We start from the raw sequence: 770 nt of genomic DNA, 5'->3' as shown, positions 1-770 counted from the left end.
GTGTATGTTTGTGTGTCTGTGTTTGTCCCCCCACCCCAACATCGCTTGACGACTGATGCTAGTGTGTTTACGTCTCCGTAACTTAGCGGTTCGGCAAAACAGACCGATAGAATAAGTACGAGGCATCCAAAGAATAAGTTCTGGGGTCGATTTGCTCGACTAAAAGGCAGTGCTCCAGCATGGCCACAGACAAATGACTGAAGCAAGTAAATGAATAAATCAACACAAAGAGCCATGGAAAGGAAACATTGAAGAAAAACACATCAACCTTTATTTTATGTTTAGATTAGAAAAATATCAAATATTTCTTTTTAAGTTTTCATAAGAACAGCTTGTCAATGTCTCACTTTTGTTTCTCTGATATTATAGAAAGTGGTCGTATTTCTCCGGATGATGTCTTGGTTGTACCTCTAGACTTGTTGGATTTCGGAAGCCATCCTCATGCTGTCATGAATGTTTTACAGTATTATTCCCAGGTATAAAAATTATTGAGTATTCTGAAGCAGTGGTTCTAAACCAAGCTCATTATGACCCTTGTGGGGTCACATCAGATTTTGTTTTTAAAATTCATTTGCAATGAATTGGTTACATTTCCACAATACACAAAATATTAACACGTTGATTCTTATTTTACTTCGATGGACCCTCCTAACCATTTGATGTTAATAAAAGACCCTCAGGAAGTGTATAAAAAAATTGTTAATATTTTGTGTATTGTGGAAATGTAACCGATTCATTGCAAATAAATTTTAAAAACAAAATTTGATGTG

At 35.6% G+C, this 770-nt stretch overlaps 1 protein-coding gene across 1 annotated transcript in view; it reads left to right on the top strand.

Annotated features, from left to right (window-relative positions):
- Positions 1-770, top strand: part of LOC106877148 (dehydrogenase/reductase SDR family member 7) — a 21,332-nt gene that overhangs the window by 13,960 nt on the left and 6,602 nt on the right. Inside the window, exon 4 of the mRNA XM_014925953.2 lies at positions 370-476. Within this exon, the coding sequence (XP_014781439.1) occupies positions 370-476 (107 nt within the window). The remainder of the gene's footprint in view (positions 1-369; positions 477-770) is intronic.

Source organism: Octopus bimaculoides, chromosome 11 (genome assembly GCF_001194135.2).
Source record: "Octopus bimaculoides isolate UCB-OBI-ISO-001 chromosome 11, ASM119413v2, whole genome shotgun sequence".
NCBI lineage: Eukaryota > Metazoa > Mollusca > Cephalopoda > Octopoda > Octopodidae > Octopus > Octopus bimaculoides.
The sequence above is the reverse complement of the archived record's forward strand: the minus strand, read 5'-3'. Positions and strand labels throughout refer to the sequence as shown.